Source organism: Typopeltis vanoorti, chromosome 3 (assembly GCF_054136105.1).
Source record: "Typopeltis vanoorti isolate ZY-2024b chromosome 3, IOZ_Tvanoo_1.0, whole genome shotgun sequence".
NCBI lineage: Eukaryota > Metazoa > Arthropoda > Arachnida > Uropygi > Thelyphonidae > Typopeltis > Typopeltis vanoorti.
The window spans coordinates 115,362,870-115,384,734 of NC_143551.1; the positions used below are offsets into that span (position 1 = coordinate 115,362,870).

The 21,865-nt window shown below is 36.9% G+C and overlaps 1 protein-coding gene across 5 annotated transcripts in view; it reads right to left on the minus strand.

The window, feature by feature from the left end:
- LOC150108490 (uncharacterized) overlaps window positions 1-21,865 on the minus strand; it is a 385,253-nt gene that overhangs the window by 66,571 nt on the left and 296,817 nt on the right. For all 5 annotated transcript variants that reach the window (XM_090415899.1, XM_090415900.1, XM_090415897.1 and 2 more), the window contains one exon: window positions 13,926-14,054. In XM_090415899.1, coding sequence (XP_090272025.1) covers window positions 13,926-14,054 — 129 coding nt within the window. The remainder of the gene's footprint in view (window positions 1-13,925; window positions 14,055-21,865) is intronic.

The following is a 21,865-nucleotide window of genomic DNA, read 5'->3' on the forward strand; positions in this document are numbered from 1 at the left end:
ATTTGAAGGAATTTATTGGGATTGTGCACCCATTTCCCTTATCAAGAAAGCCAATGAGAAAATCTTTGCAACTTCGATGCCTCATTTCCTTAGATTATTGTGTCCAGCCATTTGAGCCCAGCCTATGGGCAGAATGAATCACCAAGTAATTCTTATTATTATTACGGGCGACTCCAGGGAGTTCTTAGACTCATTGAGGGAGGCCCTAAACATCATATCCACACAACTATATAACATTCTCACAGTATCTATCATACCTTGACTTGAACTCACTCACCGTCATAGCACCAACAACAGACGCTGGCAGCTTATTCCACTCATTTACCACTCTAAAAGTAAAGAACCCAGCTCTAACACCCTTGCCCAGCTTCCATAGGTGTCCTCTAGTTCTCCCACCACCAGTCCTGATCTCAAAAATATCCTCTGAATTAATCCTATAGAAACCTTTAGCAATTTGAATGTCTCAAATATATCTCCCTTTTTCCGCCTATCAACTAATTTCTGCAACCCACAAATCTTCAACCTGTTCTCATAAGGTTCATTCTATAGACCTGCTATCATCTTAGTCACTCGCCTCTGGATCCTCTCCATCTCCTACCCATCAAGAAGAAACCTAGGTGACCAAATCTGGGCACAGTAGTTGAGATGAGGTGTTATCAAGGCTCAGTACAGAGGTACAATAACTTGCTTGTCTCTGCTCATCAAAGTATTTTTCAACAACAAAGTGAGTTGATGAGCTGATTTAGCCACTTTTCGAATGTGCCCCCTAAACCTCATCTCCCTATCCACCAACACTCACTCCCAAGTCCCTGGCCTCATCAATCTCCTGGAGTACAGTTCCACCAATGTGGTATACTGCTGCTAATCTTTTCACCCCAAAATGCATAACCTTACATTTTGTCACATTAAATTGACAACCATTCTCCTTAGCCCAGAACTCCAATCTATCCAAGTCGTCCTGCAAGAATTTGACATCTTCTGCATACACTATTGCCCTACCCAACTTTGCATCATCAGCGAACAAATGAACTGTTCCTCTTAGATCCTTCCCTATATTGTTAACGAACAAATTAAACAGCAGTTGTCCAAGAACAGAACCCTGTGGCACACCATTAGTCACAGGCCGTCTTTTGGACTCTAATCCTGAATAAACTACTCTCTGATATCTCTCCATCAACCACCCACCTATCCATCTCACCAACCCTATATCCATTCCCATATGTTGTAGTTTATTGATTAGAATTCCATGTGGTATCCTGTCAAATGCCTTAGCCATGTCCAGCAGTATCACTCTAAACCCATTACCCTTATCCAGTTCAGCCATAACTGTGTTATAAAACTTGAGCAAGTTACTGAGGCATGATCTACCCTTCACAAAGCCATGCTGTCCCGCATACAGTATCTCATTTTCATCAATCTATTCCTGTATTTTTCCCTAGACTACTTTCTCCAAGACCTTGACAACGATTCCTGATATGCTGAACAGTCAGTAATTTGCAACAGTAGTCTTGGATCCTCCTTTATGCAGTGGAACTATTTTCCCCTCTTTCCACACCTTTGGGACTAAACCAGACCCGAGACTCAGATTAAACAACATGGTCAAGGGCACTGATAATTCTTTAGCCGCTTGACGTAAGACCTGTGCCAGTATACCATCCAATCCCACAGATGTATTCACATTAAGGTTCTGTAATAGACTATTCACCTCCACTTCATTCATCAGAATTTCCATATAAACTAATGGTTCCTTCAACATCACCACCTGGATGATATACTCTTGCAAAGTGCTCACTCAGTAATTCCACTATATCGACTGATTCAGTGACCTCCTTACCATCGGCATTCCTTAAAATCATTTTGCTGTGTACAGATTTTTTTTTGCTTGCAGCATATTGAAAGAACTGTTTGGGATTCTCTTTAGCTTGCACTAGTTTCCTTTCATAATCTGCTTTTGCTTTTTTTTTACCACACTCGTTACCCTTCTGGTCTGCGCTATATAACGTTCGTGTGCCTGCAGGTCACCTTTCTCTTTAAATTCCCTCCACAGTTGTTTCTTTTTTCGCATCTCAAGCTTAATGGTGTTATTCATCCATTTAATCCCTACTTGTTTTACTATTCGGACCCTAGGTATACAATCAGCCATAACCTCCTGTAAATGCTCCTTGACCACTTCCCATGCTCTATCGACATCCAGCCCTTGCAGTTTTACATGCCATGGCACTGAACCAAGCAATCTCCTAAGCTTGTCATACTTGCCAGCATGGTAATTCCGCATGTACCCTGTCTTAACCGAAAATTTCACACCTTTAGCCACCTCCCAGGCCACCTTATGATCACTCTCACCAATAGGTGGCAACATGGTCATATTCATTACAGTCAAATTCTCAGATGCTATTACCAGGTCCAGCACTCTCAAACCTCTAGTATTTTCAATTACATGCTGTCTCAGATAGTTATCCCTTAATGATTTAATAAAATCTAGTTCCTTCCTCACATGTGTCCTCTCCTCCTTCCAATCAATGTTACCATAGTTGAAATCCCCCATAATAATTACCCTCCTTCCTCTCATTTCATCAATTTGTTTATGCATACTATCTCCACCATCTATTCCATCACCTGGTCTATAGCAGCAACCAACTGTATATTTTGTTCTGCCAGTCTCAATCTCACACCAAATAGCCTCAAATAAGCTCTTTTCACTATCCTGCAATACAACTTCAATTCTCCTTGGCTGCAGTTCATCAGCTAACATCAATAACACTCCTCCCCCCATTTTATTCTCTGTCCCTCCTAAACACACTATAACCTACACATTCTATCCCACTAACTATATCACCTTTTGTCAGCCATGTTTCACTAATGCCAATAACCTGTGGCCAGGAAGAGCCAATCAAGGCCAAAAATTCTTCCTTCTTGTTCCTAATACTCCTGGCATTAGTATACATGAAATGCAGAGGTCCCTTTGTCCCACCCCTATCTTGATGCGTTATTCTAACTATCCCATTCCGATTTCTTGTCCTTAGTACTGGCTCAGGTACGTTATATACATTCTTACACTCAACTATCTCACTGATGTCTGGATATCCACTTCCCCCCCTCCTTGGTAGTTCTAGTTTCCCTGGTTCTGCACATCCATTTTCACTTCATTCAGCAACACTTTTCCCAGTCTCCGCACACCAAATCCATTCAAATGCAGGCTATCCATCTTGTATAAATCCTTTCACCCATCAAACTCATTCCACACGTCCACGAATTCCACACCACACCGTCTGCATAACCTGCGCATAAAGTCATTTGTGATTATGGCCCTCCTTCTAAACTCCTCTCTGTCATACCGCGGCAACAGACTCACCATCCTAACTCTGTCACTCTTTTCTTTCGCTACCTTTAACAATACTTTCAAGTCCTCTCTCATAAAAAATGTCTCTCTTTTCAATTTATTCATACCTGCCACAACTATCAATTCTTTCACCCTCTGTTTTTGCACTCTAATACTCTCAAGCATGGAAACATTCCCCACTCCACCCGAAATTCCCATCCTCTATCTAAGCCCTGGTTCTCCCACAACTAGCTTGCATCCAAAATACCATATTTCTGTACTGATTACACCAAAGCCTAGAATAGCTACAAGAAAATTATCACCACATTGAAAACTTTCTTAGAGAGAGCTATAAGCAAGAAACTTGCATCCTGCCCAAATAGTAGCCATGCCTTCTGGGCTCTAGCCACAGCTATGGCCATAACTTTTGCCCAATGCTACTCCTGCCACTGTAAGACCCAGATAGTACTATTGCTTCATCACCCACAGAAAAAGCTAACTTCCTGGCTTCCTACTTGCATTGCTGATCTTGTTAATGTTCCCCAATCATTCCAAACAATACCACCTTTGAACTTTTGCTATTTCACCTTCAAACTACAATCCAATTTCTCTCACCTCAATTCATTCTAAACCAATGGAAAGAGCCTCAACACCCAACTGCTATGCCACCTTAAAGACTGTTATCTAATAAATGAATGACAGTATGGATTGCATCACTGATGATCAACAGATCTACTAACCCATGTTGCCCATCTCTGGACAAACACCATGAAAAGGTTTGGCAAATCTCCCTTGATAATGTCAAAGTATCCTCTATATATAAACAATATACTCCAGCTGACTGCCAATTCAGTATACAGTTTTGCTGATAACAACACACTGCACTCCTTTTCATTTGATAAACCTGCAAAGCACAAATCACCATAACCTGCAGAACTTGAACCTCTACCACCTTAAATAATTCTGATCTCCAAAATATTCATCAATGAGTTTGAATAACCTTGTCAACTTCAATACTAGCAAAACAGAGCACTGCATTATTTCCCTTGACAATAACTGAAATCTCTATTCAAGATGAAATTTACCTTCTTAGGACAACTAACCTCAAATCGCCTAACCCTATACAAATTACAAATCCACCCAACCACTGAATACTGCTCTCATATCTGGACTGGTTCCTCTAAGACTCCCTAAGAATACCGAATTCTATACAGAAAAAGGAAGTTAGCTTGACTGATGACCCCATTCACCAATACACTCCACTCACTTTCACAGAGGCATTCAATTTCTACAGCCTGCATCTTCTATAAATCAATAATTCTCCCATCCTCTGTCAAATCCCCTTTGTTGATGATTTGTTAGATGAAGTGAATAAAATTAAAAGCATTCTGATATATAATGAATACAACAAAACTACCATTCAAAAAATTATTGATAATTATCATCCTTCTAGAGCCTGTGTACTCAGTAGAAGTGGCATTTGCACTCTACAGTGCTTGACCACACGAAAAAAGACTTATAAGTTTGAGTCTGGTCGCTGACTGGAGGAACATTTTCTAAGCCTTTTTTCGACCGTTTCCTGAGTTAGTCGATCTCTGGCATGGACAAGCAGATTTTTTTCTCCAGAAACACAGGTTTTTCGTCCTGTAAACTCAAGAAAATCAGCCATCGAATCCACACATTAAAAATATTGTATTAGGGTTAGGGACCACGAGATGGTGGCATGTATTAGCCATCTTCTTCACTGCAAGCTGAATAATTAGTGATAGCCTTGGCCCAGTTATCTCCGATTGGCTACCAGTGGAGATTGAACTGCCACTCAGTCCCCCAAAAGTTAGATATGGCTTATACGGCCTCACCTACACCCTATATGGGAACAAAAAGGCATTAAAATAAATTTAGTTTAATCCTTTACCCAAGTGTAGGCAAACAAAGTTTGCGCTTGAAGTAGTTCAGGACTGAGGCAACTCGTAGCAAAAGGTGGACCAAGCTCCCATCACTCCTTGTCTCAGTATCTCCCATAATACAAAACACATCTCCTTGCAGACATGTATACTGCTATGCATTAAGGGAAGGGCCACTACCCAGACTGGTTTCAACCTTCATTGAGGTCTCATCAGTGGGAGACAGACCCAGAAGTGGTTATAATAAGGCAGAAGCAATGGAGAGGTCATATTTGCTTATACGAGTTGCCAAAAGGTGTACCACCTTATTATTAATTCACTCTGGATTTAGAGAAAGATGTTGGAAGTTTATTTTCCACTTGGTTAGACTATAATAAATTTAGTTTAATCCCCTTTACCCAAGTGTAGGCAAACAAAGCTTGTGCCTGAAGTAGTTCAGTACTGAGGCAACTCGTCGCAAAGGTGGACCAAGCTCTCATCACTCCTTGTCTCAGAATCTCCCATAATGCAAAGCACATCTCCTTGCAGACATGTACAATGCTATGCATTAAGGGAAGGGCCACTACCCAGACCTTTATTGAGGTCTCGTCAGTGGGAGGCAGACCCAGAAGTGGTGATACTAAGGCAGAAGCAATGGAGAGGTCATATTTACTTATACAAGTTGCCAAAAGGTGTACCACCTTATTATTAATTTACTCTGGATTTAAACTCTGAACTTTCTCTAAATCCAGAGTAAATTAATAATAAGGTGGTACACCTTTTGGCAACTCATATAAGTAAATATGACCTCTCCATTGATTCTGCCTTAGTATCACCACTTCTGGGTCTGCCTCCCACTGACGAGACCTCAATAAAGGTCAAAACCGGTCTGGGTAGTGGCCCTTTCCTTAATGCATAGCATTATACATGTCCGCAAGGAGATGTGCTTTGCATTATGGGAGATACTGATACAAGGAGTGATGAGAGCTTAGTCCATCTTTGATACGAGTTGCCTCAGTTCTGAACTACTTCAGGTGCAAACTTTGTTTGCCTACACTTGGGTAAGGGATTAAACTAAATTTATTATAGTCTAACCAAGTGGAAAATAAACTTCAACAAAAAGGCATTAGCTGATTTAATTTGACTGAACAGGTTTTTAAAATTTGTGGGTGGTATGAATGTTGTCTAAATATTGCATTTATGCAGTGTGCCATCTATTTTTTCAGATATTCCTCAAGTATGAGAATGGCTATGGCATTTATGTAATAGTTTTTATCTTTGGTAGCATTATTTTTCTTTTCTAGTAGCTGTTCTTTATAAAAGTTTTGCTTGTAATTTCAAACTCATTCTTCAGGGCTTGCTCATCATAGTAAATTGTTAGGGCTCTATATTTGAAGGTGCTGATGACCCATAGTTTCTGTGTTGCATGGTGGTATGAGTTAGTGTATGTACTGGACTGTGTGTGTGTGTAGTTTCACAATAGACTGTGAAGGAAAGACAACCTGATGGAAGACAGATGATAAATGTTTCTAGAAAAGGAAGTGTGTTATTGTTTTCAGTTTCAATCGTAAACTGGATGCATTGTATCGTTTGTTCAGGTGGCTTAGAAATGTATTTAAGTTTGGCAGGTCATAGGGCCAAATGGTGAACATGTCATCAACATATCTGAGCCAAACACTGGGCTTTAGACTTGCTGAAGTCTAAAGAGCTCATTCTTCTACATAAACATTATCTGGGTAGAGGGGAGAGGAAGCAGCAAGCCCAAGCCCATACCTTCTTTTTGTATGCAAAAATTATTTTGCTATCCAAAATGACTGGAGCACAGTATGTGGACAAAGATACCATGTTACTGGCAGAAATTCATTCTGCAGGAGAAGAATCATGTCACTGATCAGGACATTTGTGAACAGGGCAGTTATGTCAAAGCTGACTGATAAATCTTCATTGTTAAGTGTGATATTCTTAATTTTGTTTATGAAGTGTATTTTGTGTGAGGGATGGATGACCTATCCATTCCTTGAGTGCAGCTTTCTAGAAAAGTTATAATTAGGGCTGTGGGTTCCTTCACCTATTGGGTGAAGTGGTGCATAGAGTGAGCATAATGCAGTAACAGATTTTTAACTCTTTCCAGTGACCACCTGGTGTCTGACTAAATTATTATTTTTTTTTTTTTTAAATGCAGTTTGTTGGATTGTAGTTAATCAACTGGTATATGTAGTTGTTGGACACCAATAGGTTCATTTCTTAAAAGTAAGTTGTTTGGTCAAGAAAAAGATTAACATACACAACACATTATATTCTTTAATAATGAAAAACAGGCTTTACCAAACATTCACTTCAAATGTGCAAAAGGGTGCCAAAACGTGGTATGAAACAAAATTCAAAGAAGATTGTGAGATTCTGATTCTTAACAACCTCAACCCAATCTCAAAAAGAACGAGTGATTAGCAATTCCCACAGTCTGGAAGACCCATCCGTAAACAATACAGCATTTAAGTATTGAACAAGATGGCAGAACTCCAAAAACCTTCAAACACAAGAACACCTGATCAATGGACAGAGTCCTAAAGATAACAGGGCTGTAGAGAAGTTAAAACAAGAGTATCACAACTGATGTAGTTCCACTTTTAGTTTAAATCATCATAATTGAGCGAGCACTTTGCAAGAGTATATCATCCAGGTGGTGACATTGAAAGAATGAAGAAACCATTAGTTTATATGGGAATTGTGATGAATGAGGTGGAGGTGAATGGTCTATTACAGAATCTTAATGTAAATACATTTGTGGGATTAGATGGTATGACGGCATGGGTCTTACGTGAAGCGGCTAAAGAATTATCAGTGCCCTTGACCATGTTGTTTAATCTGAGTCTCGGGTCTGGTTTAGTCTCAAAGGTGTGGAAGGAGGGAAAAATAGTTCCACTGCATAAAGGAGGATCCAAGACTACTGTTGCAAATTACCGACTGATCAGCATATCAGGAATTGTTGTCAAGGTCTTGGAGAAAATGGTCAAGGGAAAAATACAGGAATGGATTGATGAAAATGAGATACTGTACGTGGGACAGCATGGCTTTGTGAAGGGTAGATCATGCCTCAGTAACTTGCTCAAGTTTTATAACAGTTACGGCTGAACTGGATAAGGGTAATGGGTTTAGAGTGATACTGCTGGACCTGGCTAAGGCCTTTGACAGGATACCACATGGAATTCTAATCCGTAAACTGTAACATATGGGAATGGATATAGGGTTGGTGAGATGGATAGGTGGGTGGTTGATGGAGAGATATCAGAGAGTAGTTTATTCAGGAGTAGAGTCCAAAAGACGGCCTGTGACTAGTGGTGTGCCACAGGGTTCTGTTCATGGACCACTGCTGTTTAATTTGTTCATTAACGATATAAGGAAGGATCTAAGAGGAACAGTTCATTTGTTCGCTGATGATGCAAAGTTGGGGAGGACAATAGTGAATGCAGAAGATGTCAAAATCTTGCAGGATGATTTGGATAGATTGGAGTTCTGGGCTAAGGAGAATGGATGTCAATTTAATGTGACAAAATGTAAGGTTATGCATTTTGGGGTGAAAAGATTAGCAGCAGTATACCACATTGGTGGAACTGTACTCCAAAAGATTGATAAGGCCAGGGACTTGGGAGTGTTGGTGGATAGGGAGATGAAGTTTAGGGGGCACATTGCAAAAGTAGCTAAATCAGCTCATCAACTCACTTGGTTGTTGAAAAATACTTTGACAAGCAGAGACAAGCAAGTTATTGTACCTCTGTACCGAGCCTTGATAAGACCTCATCTCAACTACTGTGCCCAGATTTCGTCACCTAGGTTTCTTCTTGATGGGGAGGAGGTGGAGAGGATCCAGAGGCGAGTGACCAAGATGATAGCAGGTCTATGGAATGAACCTTATGAGAACAGGTTGAAGATTTGTGGGTTGCAGAAATTAGTTGATAGGCAGAAAAGGGGAGATATGATCGAGACATTCAAATTGCTGAAGGGTTTCTAAAGGATTAATTCAGAGGATATTTTTGAGATCAGGACTGGTGGTGGGAGAACTAGAGGACACCTATGGAAGCTGGGCAAGAGTGTGGTTAGCAAGGGTGTTAGAGCTGGGTTCTTTACTTTTAGACTGGTAAATGAGTGGAATAAGCTGCCAGAGTCTGTTGTGGGTGTTATGACGGTGAGTGAGTTCAAGGCAAGGTATGATAGATACTGTGAGAATGTCGAATAGTTGTGTGGACATGATGTTTAGGGCCTCCCTCGATGAGTCTAAGGACTCCCTGGAGTCGCCCATAATAATAATCAAATTCTTGATATATCAAGTATATATTCCAAAGGAAATATCCTTTGGATATTCCAAAAACACTACATGAAAAAGTTTGATTACTAACTTCCTATTAACAATTTGTCTCCAAATTAATAAGTTACCTGTTAAGACTCCAATATTATCAAATCACATATATTTGTATTCTAAGACACATCTTACAGTATCAATCATCCTAGATCTTGGACTTCCTGAAGGTCTATAACATTACCTCTCCTATTCTGTTTAAGTGACCATACCACATAAGATTAGCAAACTCCTGAATGCTAACAAAAGTTTTATGAAAATATCCTCATCTTTAATATGATACTGCCACTGATGTCAACTATTCATCATCCGAATCTTTCTCAAAACTATGGTATCTGTAGCCTTCATTCTTTGATCAAGTGTTTTATTTCTTAGGCAGCCCTCAGATCCATAAGATAAAACCGGTTTGAACATGATCTTGTATACAGTTTGTTTAATGTTACTAATTTCTCTCTTATTCCATATAAATTTATTCGGTTGACTTCCTACCATATCTGCTTCGCTAATTCTCCTATTTCCATATTTATTTTGCCATCTTCAGTAAAAATTGTGCATAAATAGCTGAAATGCTTTATTTGTTCTACATGTTCTGCATTCAGAATGCAGTTGATGTTTTTAATGTGTCTGCCTATTATAACTGTCTTTGCCTTCTTGTTGCTAATTTTCATACCAAATTTATTAAAACAGTCATTCAATTTAGTCAGAGAATCCTGCAGTATTTTACTGGATTTATTTAGGAGTATAATATCATTTGCATAAAGTAAAGAGATGAGATTAATATCTCCAATTTTGACATCAGTTTAATACCACTTTAATTCATAATGTAATCCATATAGATGATGATGAATAAGCATGGAAATAATTACATCCTTGTCTCCCGCTTTAACACCAAACCATCTTCCTATTACTTACTTACTGTCTTCTTCCACTGGGGACAGGTTGAGTCTTCTGTGTTTCCACAACAACCTCCAGGAGTCTCAGTTTCTTGTGTGCCTTTCTTCAAATTATACATTGAGAAGATACAACACCTCCTCCTCTTTTATCCTTTCTGTCTTTTCAAAATATGCTATAACCATTACATTCTATTCCTGCATGTCATTGTCCTTTAACGTCCGTGCAGTTATCCTAGTGGCTTTGTGTTTCGCAACCATATGCCTGGGGAAGGATGGTCCTGGGTTCGATTCCCTTCGCCAATGTGAGGAGCTTAAGGATCTTCCTCAGCCATAGGCAAGTTAGCCAGTCTTGGGTGTGGACAGCAGGGTTTTCCCCCCAGTTTATCTGGGGTTTTTTCATCCCGCAAGCAAGAAAACTGGTCCCTGGAACACACACACGGATCTACAGCCATAAATACTTAACCCCTCATGAGGGAGGGGCTCAACTCGCCCCAATAGGGACAGGGGAGAAAAGGGAGGAAACTCCATATGAATAAATAAATAAAATTGTCCTCTAACCAGGTCTCACCAACACCAATAATTTGTGGACTGACTGACTATATCAAGGCCACAAAACTCTGCAACCTTATTCGTAATACTCGTTATATTGGTGAATAAGCACAGTAGCTTCCCTCTGATCCAACTTTCCATCCCACAATTCCTTACCCCATCAATGAAGTCCTTTGACGCTGTCGTTAATATTGATTAACGAAACTTCCCACTCACATTGTCTAGTTTTCATTTCTCTGACCAGTACACACTCTCCTTCTCTCATTAACAATCTAGAACTCTCTCAAATGCAGACCATCTTCAGTAAAAACAGTTCACTCTTATCTTCAAATTTATTCCATACATCCACAAACGCAAGTCTTCCTGCACAACCTACCTATCATGCCCATGATCATTCCTCAGCTCTCTCTCTGCTGTCACACCTTGGAAGCACATTCACAATTTTCCCTCTCACATTCTGCCAATTTACTGATTCTAGCAACACTCACAAATTCCACACTTCCTTGCAAATCATTTGTTCCTAAGGTTGCACAGTCAACACTGAATTTTCTCTTCTGTCAACAACCTTAGTCACTCTTTGTATCATTGCTCCTGACACCAGCTCCATTTTCACATCCTTAATCAGTTTTCATATAGCACTATGCTAAACTACTTTCCATTATTCCATTGCAATAATTTATCCCTGGCTTATCTGAAACAAGCTTGCTTCCTTAAATCACTGACAATCAATCTCTTCTCTAAATGCCCAAATTCACTCTGCACATACCTCGATTCATTCCTTAACCTTGCCAATTCTTTTCTAATGTCCTCACTCATGTTGGCTTCTTTAACATTCTTCCTTCATTCTTATACTATTCCAGTCTTTCACATCTTCCTCTGTCTTACTACTCTCTGTTGTTTCATTCATCACATTTGCTATTCCTAACTTTTACTATGCTCATATTGTTATTTCACTCATGCCTCTGCTGATTGCTTCCTTCACCAGATAACTCACCCACTTTTTCATAACTTTCTTACAACTCATTCACTGCTCTTTCACAGTATCTCTCTTTGCTATCAGATGACTACTCATTCTTTTTTTTTGTTACATTCTCACTACTGCCACCCTCAGTCACCAACACAGCCTTGTCCATCAAATCTGCATTCAAGTAGCACTTTGTAATGTAACACACTTCACAAAATCACTAAAATCAAAATTTAACTCATGCACAGACAAAGCTGCTGCTATCATGCTTTCAATGCCCATCAGTATAACTCGCTATAAGTTTAAAGATTTGTAAGCAAACTCAAACAAGCTCACACACTACAAACACTGCAAGAGCACAACTTCACAACTCTCAGACAAACACAAATATCCACAATTAATTAGCCAAAAATAAATAAATAAAATAAAAGAAAAAGAAACTTTTCTGAATCTTAGCATTCTTGCACAATCTTTTTACCTTGCATGCTCACCATATACTTTGCGGTGTCCATGTCTTGACAGCTGAGGCTGTTCTGAGGAATACATAGGCTGCTACTCTTATGTCATCATCATCATCATCAAATTCCTGCCATGTACCCTCGAGGGGTGTATAGGATATGATAGTACTACATGAAAAAAATTACATCATTACTAACTTCCTATCTACAATTTTCCTCCAAATCAGTCTGTTACTTGTCACGACTCCAACATTATCCGATCTTATATTTCTATCATCTAAGGCACTTTGTACCGTATCAATCCACCTATATCTTGGTCTTCCTCTGGGTCGTTTTGCTGCCAACCTAGCAGAGAACACTTGTTTTGCTAATCCTTCTTCGCCCATTCTGTTTAAGTGACCATACACCTGAGATTAGTTCTGTTGATGCATTCCTGGATGTTGACAATGTCAAGTTCTTTCCTAATATCCTTGTTTTTAATATGATATTGCCATTGATGCCATCTATTCACGCCTATAATCTTTCTCAGGACTCTCATATCTGCAGTCTCAAGTCTTTGGTGAAGTGTTTTACTTCTGACCCAGCGCTCAGATCCATAAGTTAAAACTGGTTTGAACACAGTCTTGTATACAGCTAATTTAGTGTTCTGACTAATTTCTCTCTTATTCCATATGAATTTATTCAATTGACTTCCCACCATACCAGCTTTGCTGATTCTGTTGTCTATTTTATATTTAATTTACCATCTTCAGTAAAAATCGTGCCTAAGCAGCTGAAATGTTTTACTTGTTCCACAGGTTCTCCATTCACAACACAGTTGACATTTTCAATGATTCTGCCTATTTTCCTTGTCTTTGTCTTTTTATTGCTGACCTTCATACCATTCTATTACAACAACTATTCAATTTAGTCAGAGAATCTTGCAGACTTGTAGCGGATTTATTTAGAAGTATAACATCATCCGCATAAAGCAAAGAGCTGACATTAACATCTCCAATTTTGATATCATGTTTAATACCACTTTCCTTCATAATGTGATCCATATAGATAATGAATAACAGAGGGGATAATGTACATCCTTGTCTCACACCAGATTTAACATTAAACCATCTTCCTTCAATTCTAACTGCTGACTTACAACTCAAATAAAGACCAAGTATTGCTTGATATAATGCCCCATCGACACCATATAACTGTAGCGTATTAAATAGCTTCTCTCTTGGCACCTTGTCATATGCCTTTTCCAAATCGACAAAACTTAAATACAGATCTTTGTTATATTCCCATGCTTTCTCGACTATTTGTCGTAAAGTGAAGATCTGATCCTGACAGCCTCTATTTGGCCTGAATCCAGCTTGTTCTTCACCAAGCTTTTCTTATGTAGGTATACATATTAAACTGGCAAATAATAGTATTGGTGGATCAAAGAACAATACTGAACTGATGGTACTAAAAAGGACATCTAAATTATTACTAACAAAAAACTAAAAACGACTGTTTCTCACCTCTTTAGTTTTGGCTTTCAAAATCAGTTTGTCACTCAGCGTAAATGAAGTCCCAACTCGACGTCTTACATGGGGATAGGGTTCCCCACGAATAAGTGGTGTTTCTGGAGGAAGCTCTCCTGTTAATTCCTGCACATTGAAACATATTTATTAAGACAAACCTTTAGTTCCTAACTTTGATATCAGTATTATAGCAATAAAAATTTATTTTTAGTTGAAACCAAATATCCTATATTATATTATAGGAAAAAAAAATAAGTACTTTATATTTTTTTATAAAAATAGGCAGGAAAACAGAAGATATCAATTGCATTCTCAGTAATAGACCTATAGTACAGGTAACAGTTTAACTATTTAGGTGTAATTTTTAGTAAAGATGATAAGTTAAATATAGGGGGAAAATAAAGCAGTAAGGCTGGTATGGGAGAAAGCTAGATGGATAAATTACTATGAAACAATTGAAAAATCAGCAAATATACCAAGCTAGCAGTTTTCAAGATGGTTTTCACACAATTTTAACATTCTGGATCCAAGATTCAGGTTAGCAGCTAAACAATGACTGTAAACCAAAGCTATAAGAATTCTGAGGAAAATGAAGGGATCAAACGAACTGAAATGGTGTGGAGATTATTTAGAATGCTATCTTATCTAATGTATCCTAGATATTCTGGCTCTCTTTAGATGAGCACACTGGAAAAGGCATGCCAGAAGCTAAATACATATTTCCATACACACTTGAACAAAAAAAAAATCATATGTTTGAAGGAACTATCCTCTCTCGCATCCAGGAGTGTAGAAAGTACCTGTAACTTAGCCTACTGCAGGCAGACAGGAAGATCTGTTAACACCTATCTGGAAAAATTTAAGAAACATGCTCACTACCATTGATACAGAAGATCCAGACTGGTAGCCCATGCATTAGGCCCCACCCTTCTCATTTAATAATGGATTAGAAGGACAAAAATTTACAATGTTACCTAGAAGCCATTAAAGTTGAAGAGACTATTTTTGGAACAACCAAACTTCAATTTTCCAAAATTTGGGCGACAATGATTTCAAATTCACTTAAACTTAACTGAAAATTTTTTAAATTTAAATGTAAGTTTCTGTGGTTTAGCAGTTCTGTGGGAAGTTTTCGATATTGAGACCACATTATATAAATAAAGAGTTTAATAAAAATAAGCAACTAAAACCTGACAAGTTTCGTAAGTCATAAGACTTGCATCATCAGGGGTACTGGTATATAAAAGTTTTACACAACAAAAGCCTATTAACAATTAATTACACATATTAGATATTTTTGATAACTTCACAACTATTAATTATAACTGATAAACCAGAATACAAATGGTAAATTCATTACTGCATGCATGTTGGAACATTGTAGGTTGTTACCATCACATTTTGTGGTATTAATCATGCTACATCTTAGGTCTGTGGCAGTTAAATTTTTGATGAAAGCAGATCATACTTGATGTAAAATTAAGCCTTGATTTTTATTGCATTGTGTAGGGATCCAAAGCATTCGTGACACTTCTTTAAATTTTCTTGTAAAACAGTTACGATCAATATATGTATGACATTTTTGTTTGTTGCAAAAGTACTTGATGGCCAGTAGTGGTTGTGTGGAATGCCAAGCCTAATTTATGCTCTCTTCTTTTTTCGACATCTTTTACGTGTTCAGACATGTGGATCTCTCTCTCGACTTTCCTGTCGGGCCTTTACAAAACAAATGCTACAAGAGCAATGAATCTTATAGATGCCTAGATTTTTCATGGGGGCTGTATGGAGATTTTGGTGGTGTAGGAATCTTGATATTTTTTGTAAAGGTAAAGAAGCCACTTTTACATGTACTTACAGAGCAATGCAGCCACTTTGTCTGTGACATTCTTGATGTAAGGCAGGTTAATGAATTCTTGAAATCTTGTTTGAGCAAGAGAGTTGCAGGAGATGTATTAAGAATTTTTCTGATTATGTATGTTATTACAATTTTTATATTATATCACAAAATATGTCTCTGTGACAGAAAAGAAATATCAGAACTGAAACTGTTTTTAATAATTTCTCTGTGTCATATTCATTCAATTAAATCTAATTATGAGCTTAAACCAGCACCTAAGCTTTAATATCTGTTTTACTTTTTGATATTCATTCTGGTTCTCTGACAAGAAGAGCAGAAATCTTGTAACTAGGCAATGCCCCCCCCCCCTCCTCAGAGGGATGATATCTGATTATAGTGCACCATCCTAACTGACCCATTTTCATTCATTAAGCATCTGAGTGAGCCCAATAACAAGAAAAGCCATGGGAAAGTGAAAATTTAAGATTGGGTCAGAAACCCCAGGAAGTTCTCCAGATATAGACTATGGAAAAAGAGAGCTCTTAGGTGTCATAGTTTTGATTCTTAAGCAACCCTAAATGTTACTAAATAGCATATTTAAATACTGAATAAAAGAGACCAAAAAAAGGCATCAATATGACACATGTGGCAAACACTGCAAACTATTAAAAGAAAGAATAATAAACTTAGTCAACTATCTATTTTGCAAATTTTCAATATCTAACTCTAAATGCAAGTTAAAACCTTTTTTATTTTTGGCCCTTTTCCCCATTATTTATGATTTATGCATTTATGTAAGATCTCAGAAAAAACACACCTTTCCAGCATGGATATCCAAAGCATTTTGGGTTGCTGCCTAGTCTCTAAAGGAATCAACACTTTAAAAAAGCTGGAGGCCAGTGAAACCCTTAATGAAAAGTAATAACAGGTGCATAGAGGCTGGCAGGCTCAGTGTCTAAGTTGTGAAAGACAACTTGCATAAAAACTATATTCACACTATCTCACATACTCCAAAATTTTTGAAGTATCAAAAGGCAAATCATGTGGCTGATTGCTTTAAAAGTATTAGTATTATTACAAGATACTGCCTGGGAATCAGGGACTTATTAAGAGAGGCCACATATCATACCTTCTCTTAAATTTATTCATACTCAACAACTCGAAAGCAAGCGATTCCAGTCACACAACTGCTCTATGAAAGAAAAACCTAGCTCTGAAACCCCTTTCTTGAATACATGCATTCTCAAATTCCATGCAGGGCCGGCCATCTCGGGGGGTGCAGTGGGTGCAATGCACCCGGGCCCCACGATCGAGTGGGCACAGTGGGTACACATTTGCGGAAACGTATTTTTATTTTTTATTTTTTTCTTCTAATTTTGCTTATAACTAAAGGGATTTCATCGACAGGATTTTAGGGGCCCCAGTAATAATAATATCTCTGTGTTTCTCTATTATATTAGGGTTTTTGCTTAACCCATCTGATGCGTTTATGCAGTGTATAAAAATTAACAAACATCATTTCGTTTTTACCCTAAAATGCAAAAAGGTCTGATTCATCATTAGTTTTTTTCTAATCTGTTACACATTTATATCATTTGGCTCGTTATTGAAACCGTTGAAAAAATATTTATTATATTCTTTATATATGGTTAGTCTAGAGCAGGAGTGGACAACCCTTAACATGCCTGCCAAACGTGGCACGCCAATGACTTTTTTCCGGCATGCAACCCAGGGCTCATCTTAAAAAATAATTAAATAAAAAAATACATTTCAAACATCTTTGCTGACACATATTTTAACTTAATATAATACAATTTTATGAAGTACAGCTATACCAAATAAAAATGCAATAATTAATTAAACTCTATCAACTGTTTCATAATAATAAGTAATAAGAAAATTAGAAACAAACATCCCATTTCCAAGCCATCAATATATCTCCACGATACACTGATGTACAAGTTTTGTCCAGTTCAGTTGTTGCATTATTCATCAGACATCCAGACGTGGCATGACTCCTTTACCATCTTTTGATATATCTTTTCATGTTTCGTAAAGAACGTATCCGTTTTCTAAAGTGTATTTGTATTTTATTAAATCGTAAGTCATTAAAATATGGATTGGAAGTATTTATTGTCAATTAATATGTTTAACTTATTAGATATAAAAGCAAATTTCCTTTACATTGATTTTCAGAAATTAAAGTTTTCAGTTTTTTTCGTAAAATCCCTGCATATACTGCAATTGCTATTTCCTGCCTAGAGAGCAGTTTCCTTGTGTGCATCCTACCCAAATAGCACCATCTGCTTTCCCATTATTTCAAGCAAAAATTAGCAGTAATTTACAAGACTTGAGATACTTAATGAACAATCCTTCACGAATGACTAATGAACAGACGGCCATGGTACTAGGCCAGTAAAGATATGTGCATATGGTTGGTGCGGTGTTAACACAAGATCGTGCGAGTCAAAGTCAGCAAACAATTTTTGAATTGAAATGCTAATTCTCTTCAACCAAATTCAATATCTGAAAGTGCCATAACAATATTCCCTATATATTTCCTAGCTTTAACACGTTTATGAATTTTAACACTTTCTGTTTATTTTTATTGTTGCTCTGCATTTGAGCTGGGGGGACAGACTCCCACACATCTACTTTTTAGTGTTTGCCAGTGCAGTATATGGTTTTGCTTGCGGCTAAATAGCATAGTTTTTTGGGGAAGGGACATGCGATTCATTAGTTAGTACATTTTTATCCCAGCTGTCTCTAATTGCACTATTTGTTGAGAAATATATTACACGGACGGCAAATGTTTTTACCTTATTCAGTGATACAATAAAACGACCTGCTTTTATTTGTGTCTGCAGATGTATTGGCTAGTATGGAGGGCACATGGTTTGTCATGGGAAGCAAGTCACTACTGCCATGAGGTGAACATAAACTTTATTTTTCTGTGCGAGGTTACACAAAACTTTTCAATTTCTATTTTTCGCAATGTAAAATCAGGGGCGAGAATTATACGCGAGGACCAGTTACATTCCAGTAAATACAGTAAGTTATTTTTAAAGCTATGTGAAATGTATTATCAATATTCAGGATTATGAAGCATTGTCTGCACGTCATTAGATCTCAACTACGTTAATTTCAACTCAGTTAATAGTGATAGATAAGGGTGAAACTGATGTACTGAAGTAAACAAACAAAAATAATAAAGACATTCCTTGGGTGTTTCTAAAATTTTGTAATATTGTAAAAAGTATGTACATATTTAACTTTTTGTTAATTCATGGCATAAAAATATTTAATATTATTTACTTATTCGACAGACAAAGCCTAACCCATAATGTTCATGCCAAGAAAGTATCCCTCTGGGTGTCAAAAAAGGAAATCAGTAGAAAAGAAAAAAAAAAGAAGAAAAGCAAAATCTCAAAAAGTCACATGTAGATTTGTTTTCATGGCTACAAAATAAATCTGACAACGAAATTGCTATGACTTCAGCAGTTGCGATTCAAACTTCAACTGAAGAAGAAAACTCCAAACAAGCTACACAACTTTTCAACGAAAATGTAGAAACTGTGGGATTCGTCGAAAAAGACGCGTCTGATTATACAAACGTTTTGGATACAGCAAATAACGATGAAAACAATAATAATGATGGTAATCAAGTGAATATAAATGATCCAGGTTTGTGGCCAAATATTATAACTGATAAATTTTTATTTTGTGTTAAAACCTGACCTAAACAGCATCATCAAGATGCATTCGTTAAGAATGTTGAAGGTAGATCATTTTCTACATCGTACTATTTAAAAAAAATGCCAAATGGTGAAACAGCTTCGCAGCTGGTTAGTTTACTCAAAAGCTCAAGACTCAGTAGTTTGCTTTTGTTGTGTATTATTTTCCAAAAGAAGAGGAAAAGATGAATCAACACAATTTATATATGGCATTAATAAATGGAGAAAACTGTCATCTGTAATTCGAGATCATGAGCTTTCTGTTAGTCACTTTAATTCTTTTATTGCTTGGCAAGAATTATTAAAAAGGCTTAATTTATGTTCGACTGTTGACAGAACAAATCAAATTAATATAAATAAAGAAACGGAATATGTCTAAAATTACTATTCCAAAGAATTGAAGATGTAATTCTATTTTTAGCAAGTAATAATCTGTCATTTCGAGGATCCCATGAAACAATAGGAATGCCGAATAATGAATATTTTTTAAGTTTAATAGAATTATTAAGTAAATATGATCCTGTGCTAGTGGATCATGTAAACAGAATTAAAAATACGAAAAAAAGAATTGTGCATCATTTGGCACATAGATTTCAAGAGGAAATTATTGCTGCTTTAGGTAATGAAGTCCTTAATAAAATTAAAGACGATATAAAAGCAGCCATATATTACAGTATCCAAATGAATTGTACTCCTGATATTTCTCACAAGGAACAAACTTCGATAATTATTAGATATGTAAATTTTGTAGACAAAAAATTAATTATAAATGAGTCCTTTATAGGATTTATTGAAATAATTGATGTGACTGATGAAGGACTAGCAAATTCACTTTTAAAAAGAATAGGTAGCTTGATTTAGATATTATGAATTGTAGAGAGCAAGCATACGATAACGGGTAGCAATATGAAGGGAACATATAAAGGCGTACAATCTAGAATAATTAGTTTAAACCTTCATGCAATTTATGAACCTTGCTTATCACATTCTTTTAATTTGATAATTTGTGATGCTGCTTCCAGTAGTATATATTGTAAAAAAATTTTTGGAATATTGCAACATTTAAACTGCATATTTTCTGCATCTACAAAAAGATGGGAAATTATACAAAAGCATTTAAATATTACGCTTAAACCATTATGTGATACTCGATGGGAAGCCAAAGTAGACGCAGTCAAAGCAGTGTATACACAGTTTGAACAAACTTAGGCCTTAGAAGAATTTATTGGTGCAATTAATGATAACACAGCGGTATCCAAAGCTAAAAGTCTACTAAATTCATTACAAGGCATTTATTTTAAGCTTATTGGTGTGGTTTACAATATTGTCAAAAATTAATAGTATCAACAAACTATTTCAAGCAAAAACAATTGTTCTTGACTCTGCTTTTAATTTAGTGAATAAAATTAAAAATGAAATCCAAAATTTAAGATCAAAATTTAACACATTTTTAGACGACGCAAAAATGATAGCACGAAACTTGAATATTTCCGAAGACTTCCCTGAAAAAAGAATTCAAAAAAGAAAAGATTATTTTCCGAACTAGCAGAAGATGAAATTTTACTATACCCGGTAGAGGAATTTAGATGTCACTTTTTCAACATTGTGATTGATACTGTTATTGTACAAATAGATGAGAGATTTAAAAATATACCCAATTTATTTCTTATTTTAAATTTATCACTGATATAAAAACATTAGAAAAAAATGAACTAGAAAACCGCTCAAGGGATTTTGTAAAATATTATAGTAAAGATGTAAATGAAGATTTATTATTATTATTATTCCTGACACCTCCAAGGAGTCCGAAGACTCATCGCGGGAGGACACCTACAACTGTCTCGACCACTACACCGAACCTCTACTATGAATCATCTCCATCAACGCCATCTACCACCCACCTCCACCACCACTACAACTGGTATTCTATGTCTGTAAATTTTGTGTATTGTTCTGAAGGGCCGATTTGTCTGCATGCGGGATGAAAAACCCGAGTTTCTGGGAGAAAAAACCCTGCTACCTCCGTATATGAGATCAGCTAACTTACCTTCGATTGAAAATCGTCCAGATAAAGATTCCTCCCATCGAGACGAGAATCAAACTTAGGCCTATTCCAATTGAAGGGCGCAATGTACCATCGTTCTTCCAATTGGGCTACGGAGGCACTTAATCCAGGAAATTGATTTGTTACGAGAATTGATCTTGGACCAAAAAAATGTAAATAATGCGCAAGACATATTGCAATATATATTAAATAATAGTTATAATGAACTATTTCCAAACGTGCTAACGGTATTGAAATTTTTCTTTACGTTACCAGTTACTATAGCAAGTGCAGAGCATTCTTTTAGCAAATTAAAATTGAT